The sequence below is a fragment of the Chanos chanos genome, chromosome 6 (assembly GCF_902362185.1).
Source record: "Chanos chanos chromosome 6, fChaCha1.1, whole genome shotgun sequence".
NCBI classification, from domain to species: domain Eukaryota; kingdom Metazoa; phylum Chordata; class Actinopteri; order Gonorynchiformes; family Chanidae; genus Chanos; species Chanos chanos.
In genome coordinates this window covers 5,160,047-5,165,046 of record NC_044500.1, presented here as the reverse complement: position 1 = coordinate 5,165,046, position 5,000 = coordinate 5,160,047, and the positions used below count along the sequence as shown (strand labels likewise).

Genomic DNA, 5,000 nt, shown 5'->3' with positions numbered 1-5,000 from the left:
GTGTGTTTCTCTCAGGCATGGCTGGTCATTAATGTTGATTCTGTCTAAATCTCTCTTTGCCCAGAGGGTGTTGTGTGTGTGTGTGTGTCTGTTATTAAAGCCTCAAATGATGCTATTTATTACGATGGAGAGAGAGGGAGAGAGAGGTGTTGAAGAGAGGGAGAAATAGAGGGAGAGTGAGGAAGGAGAGGAGGGGGTTGTCAGTGTTTTTTTTTTTTTTTTATTAGTTTTTCCCCTTTCCTTCCCTGTGCGATGGATGAGATGGACGAATAGCCGTCATGTTTTAGGGCTTTGTCAATAATCTAAGCGATTAGCCTCAGCATCTGAAGCATCGCTACTCGTGTTCGCCTATCGATTGTGTGTGTGTGTGTGTGTGTGTGTGTGTGTGCACGCGCTCACTTCTGAACTGTTCTATCAGAGGTTCACACCAGATTTGTGTGTAAGCAGATGTTCATTTTCCAAAGCTGTGTGTGTGCGTGCGTGTGTGTGCGTGTGCGTGTGAGTGTGAGTGTGCGTGTGTGTGGTTGTGTGTGTGTGTGTGTGTGTGTGTGTGTGATTATGTGTATATGAGTGTATATGTGTGTGTGTGTGTGTGTGTGTGTATGAAATGATGCTGTGTTGGCACGTGTGTGTGTGAGACAAGGCCAGGGCAGGTCAGGGCAAGGGACACTGCTAAACACCCCCAATTACACCACAGTTATAATCACTATGGTTACCATCTCCATACCAGCACCCCTACCGTACCTTCATACACAGCTACACACACACACGTGGCTTAAACAAAGGCCCAGTGGTGCAGCGCGCGTGTGTGTGTGTGTGTGTGTGTGTGTGTGTAAGGACAAAAAAGCAGGGGTCTCTCAGCATGAGGGGGTCACAGTGTACTGAGGATTAGATTCCATATCTGCCTAACACCCTTCATACACACACACACACACACAACCACTTATACACACACACACACACACACTTCTCTCGTTCACACATGCATATACGTGTTCTTCACACACTCATTTGTTACTTTTCACTCAAATACATACACAAACTTCATCTCTCTCACTCTCTCTCTCTCTCTCTCTCTCTCTCTCACACACTCTCTCTCTCTCTCTCTCTCTCCCTCTCTCTGTGACACACTCAGCAGTCCTTGTGTAAGACTGTCATTAATGTTCCCTGCTGTCTTTTGGGTCAGGCAGCGTTTTGTCCAGGGCAGATTTGGAGTGGGGTCTTTTGCCCCTCTTTTACCCCCATTTACCCCCTGACCCCTCCCACTGTGCCAGCAGCTTGATCCCCTCTCCCTGCTTTTAACCTTTGACCTCTGACCCCTGTGTATGTGTGCAGGTGCCAACCCCCTACAGACGAATGATTTGGGCCACACGCCGCTAGCCTACGCCAAGGAGGGAGAGCTACAGACTGTACTGAAGGAGTGGGAGAAGAAGGTGACACACGCAAGCACATGCACACATACGCACATGCACACACACACACACACACACACACACACACGTACTGACATATACGTATACACATTTAATGAAGGTTGAGAGCAAAGTAGCACACACACAAAAACACAGACACATACACAAACACAAACACACAGACACATTTATTGAAGCTATTAGGGAACAAACTAACACATATATACAGACACAAAGAGGGAGTGAGGAGGGAAACATGCAGACACACACACACACTTTTTCTCTGTAAGTTGTGTGAGTTCAATGAGTAACTGGTGCAGTATCTCAGTGTGTAATCTTTGGTTTTAATCTCTTAATCCCAGTCTAAATTACACAGATTTAACAGATTAGCTGCAGCCTTATCCTGTTGTTTTAAAGTGCCACAGGTGACCGTCTAATAATCCTGTATCACTTTCTCTAACCTGAGGGACTTAGTGACAGAACTAAAACAACACACACACACACACACACACACACACATACTCTCTTGTGCACCTGCCTATATGCACTAGTGAGCAGCAGAAAGAAAAAGAGACAAAGAGACTGTAGCCTGGCCCCTGACTCTCTGGGGTGAAGATGCTGTTCTGTTATCTGTTCTCTGTTTGGGATGGATGGGTTACTTAAACACAAAGAGTGTGGATACTGAGAGAATCTCCGGAGCCTATGAACATACCTGAGAGTGTAGGCGTATGTGTGTGTTTGTGTGTGTGTGTGTGTGTGTGTGTGTTAGAGAGTGTGTCTGCTATGGCCCTGAAGAGTTTTTTTTTTTTATTTCCACAATTTTTCTTAGCTAAGTCTTTGCTCTCCCTTGTTTTGGCATTGGAGTGTGTGTGTGTGTGTGTGTGTGTGTGTGTGTGTGTGTGTTGCATTTTCCTCTCAGCCTCCAAGCAATAAAAATCTGGCGTCCCTTCCCAAATGTCCCTCCTCATCTAATGGAATATGTGAGCCATGAACTCATATCTCACTCCTACACACACACACACACACACACACCCACACACACACACACCCACAGACACACACAGCCTGATGTTTGCAAAGTCTTTGTGTACCTCAAAGTTTATAGCCTACACTATATGACCCATTTTCTGTAAAGCAGGTTTCATTCTCTCACTGGGAGAATAGAATGAAGAAGAGGGCAGTGATGTCATAATGGAAGCTGTGGAACTCTGAGAACCAGTAGAATGCTCAGCCCCCATTAGAATGAATGGATCGCCCCCTTTAGCCTAGTACAACATCCTGTCCTTAGGTTTGTGTTCTCCCAGGGCGTAGAATTGGAATGATTATGTTTTTCTGCGAGAATTTTGATGATTACCTTGTGACTGTTTTCATTTGTGGGCAGTGCTGTTTGGAATTGAACAGAAACAGACAGGCTGGGGTCCACTGATTTGGGTAAAGATGTTAGAAGGGATGAAATGTGTGTACTAACTCTGTCTCTGTTTCTGTTCCTCTCTCTTCCACTCTCTCTCTCTCTCTCTCTCTCTCTCTGTCTCTCTCAGTTTGTGGAGGTGCAACAGAAGAGGGAGGCAGAGGAGAGGAGGCGTTTTCCTCTGGAGCGCCGACTGAAGGAGCATATCATTGGACAGGAGGGAGCTATCAACACTGTCGCATCAGGTACACACACACGCGCGCGCACACACGCACGTACACATACGTACAAACACTCAAGCAAGCAGGCAGGCAGGCAGGCAGACAGGCAGGCAGGTAGGCAGGCAGGCAGGCAGGCAGGCAGGCAGGCAGGCAGGCAGGCAGGCAGGCAGACAGGTAGGCAGGCAGGCAGGCAGGCAGTCACACACAAAAAGTGACATCAGATATTGCAGCAGAAGCAGTCTCAGATTTTCCTGTCCTCCCTAATGTACTTTTTCCTCATTCTGTCTTTCTATTCTTCTCTCCATTACGCTCTCTCATGTCACTCCCTGTCCTCTCTCTCTCTCTCCCTCTCTCTCTCTCTCTCTCTCTCTCTTTCTCTCTTTCTCTCTCTGTCTGTCTCACTCTCTCCCTAAATTTCCCTCTCCCTCTCTGTGTTTATCTTTCTTTCTTACTCCCTTGGTTTTTCCCCATATCTCTCTCTCCTCTTGCCCTCTTTGCCAGTTGGCCTAGGGCAGAGGGCGGAGCTAGCCAGGCAGGCAGAGGCAGCTAATTGGTTAATGTAGATTAATGGGCATCAGTGGGAGGGACACAGGTGGAAATGTCTGTGTGTGCGTGTGTGTGTGTGTGTGCGCACGCGTGTGTGTGTGTTTGTGTGTGTGTGTGTAGCCGCACAGCTGCTGCTGGTCTGTGTGTGCTCAACCAACGGCCTCAGCATAACTTAATTACAGAAAGGAAAAAAACACACACCCTCTATCGCTCTCTCTCTCCCGCTCTCCCTCCCTCCCCCCTCCTGTGTTCCCGTCTTCTCCCTCTCATCACTCCATCTCTCCTTGGCCTTCTGTCTTTCTTTTCTTCCTCCCTTGCTTTTTTTTTCTCCCTCAGCTCTCTCTCTGTCTCTCTCATGCATGTGAATCTATATGTCTACTTGTCTCCTTCATTTCCTCTCCTCCCTTCCTTTATGGACGTCTGACTTTTTCCCCTTTTTTCTTGTTCTGTCTCTTCTTCTAAAGTAGATAAGAAAGAAAGAAAGAGAGAGAGAGAGAGAGAGAGAGAGAAAGAAAGAGAAATAGTGGTCCTGGATCTGGCATGTTGGAAAAAGGGAAAGAGGGAGACTGACAAAGAGAGACAACCAAACAGAGACCTCAGGAAAAAACGACACTTTGTCTCCCCTTTTCTCTGAGGGTCGAACGAGAAAAATCGCTTTATGTGTTCACGTATGGATCAGTCTGACACGTGACACGATGCCACTGGCTGTCGGGAGGGGTTTCCATGGTGACGAAACAAGCTTAGACCCTCTCCTGGTCACGTTCGTTTCTGGTTTACAGGCCTGTGTTTCCGTAGCCTTCTCCAAAAAAGATAATGTGGTGTTTGATTTTCTTTCCCCCCACTTTTTCTTCTAAATAATTCATTAATTTTTTCCCCCTTTGTTCTCATAATTTGCGGAGAGGAAGGATTAAATGGTTTGGGTTGTCTTGGCTGGTGATGAGTCCCCTGATAAAGGCGTCAGCGTTTGGAAGGGAAAAGATGACATAGAGCACAATAACATACAGAGCCAATAAATACACTATATTACACTGAGAGAGCGGGACTGAACCTTATCGATCGATCAGACGGCGACGCCAGCGCTAAAATACTACACACCACTCTGCGCGTTTGAGTAAGAGCGAGAGTGTGAGGCCGTGTGTGTGTGTGCGTGTGTGTGTGTTTTCTCATAAGCACGCTCTGCGTTAAGGCTGTAAATACGTGTGTGTGTGTGTGTGTGTGTGTGTGCGTGTGTGTGTGTGCGTGTGCGTGCGTGTGTGTGTGTGTGTGTGTGTGCGTGCGTGTGTGTGTGTGCGTGCGTGTGCGTGTGTGTGTGTGTGTGTGTTTTCTCATAAGCACACTCTGCGTTAAGGCTGTAAATACGTGTGTGTATGTGTGTGCGTGTGTGTGTGTGCGTGTGTGTGTGTGTGTGTGTGT

The 5,000-nt window shown here is 47.2% G+C and overlaps 1 protein-coding gene across 1 annotated transcript in view; it reads left to right on the top strand.

Annotated features, from left to right (window-relative positions):
- The window catches only part of clpb (ClpB family mitochondrial disaggregase), a 32,718-nt gene that overhangs the window by 15,277 nt on the left and 12,441 nt on the right, over window positions 1-5,000 (top strand). The window contains exons 6-7 of the mRNA XM_030778770.1: window positions 1,336-1,433; window positions 2,951-3,065. Of these exons, the coding sequence (XP_030634630.1) occupies window positions 1,336-1,433; window positions 2,951-3,065 (213 nt within the window). The remainder of the gene's footprint in view (window positions 1-1,335; window positions 1,434-2,950; window positions 3,066-5,000) is intronic.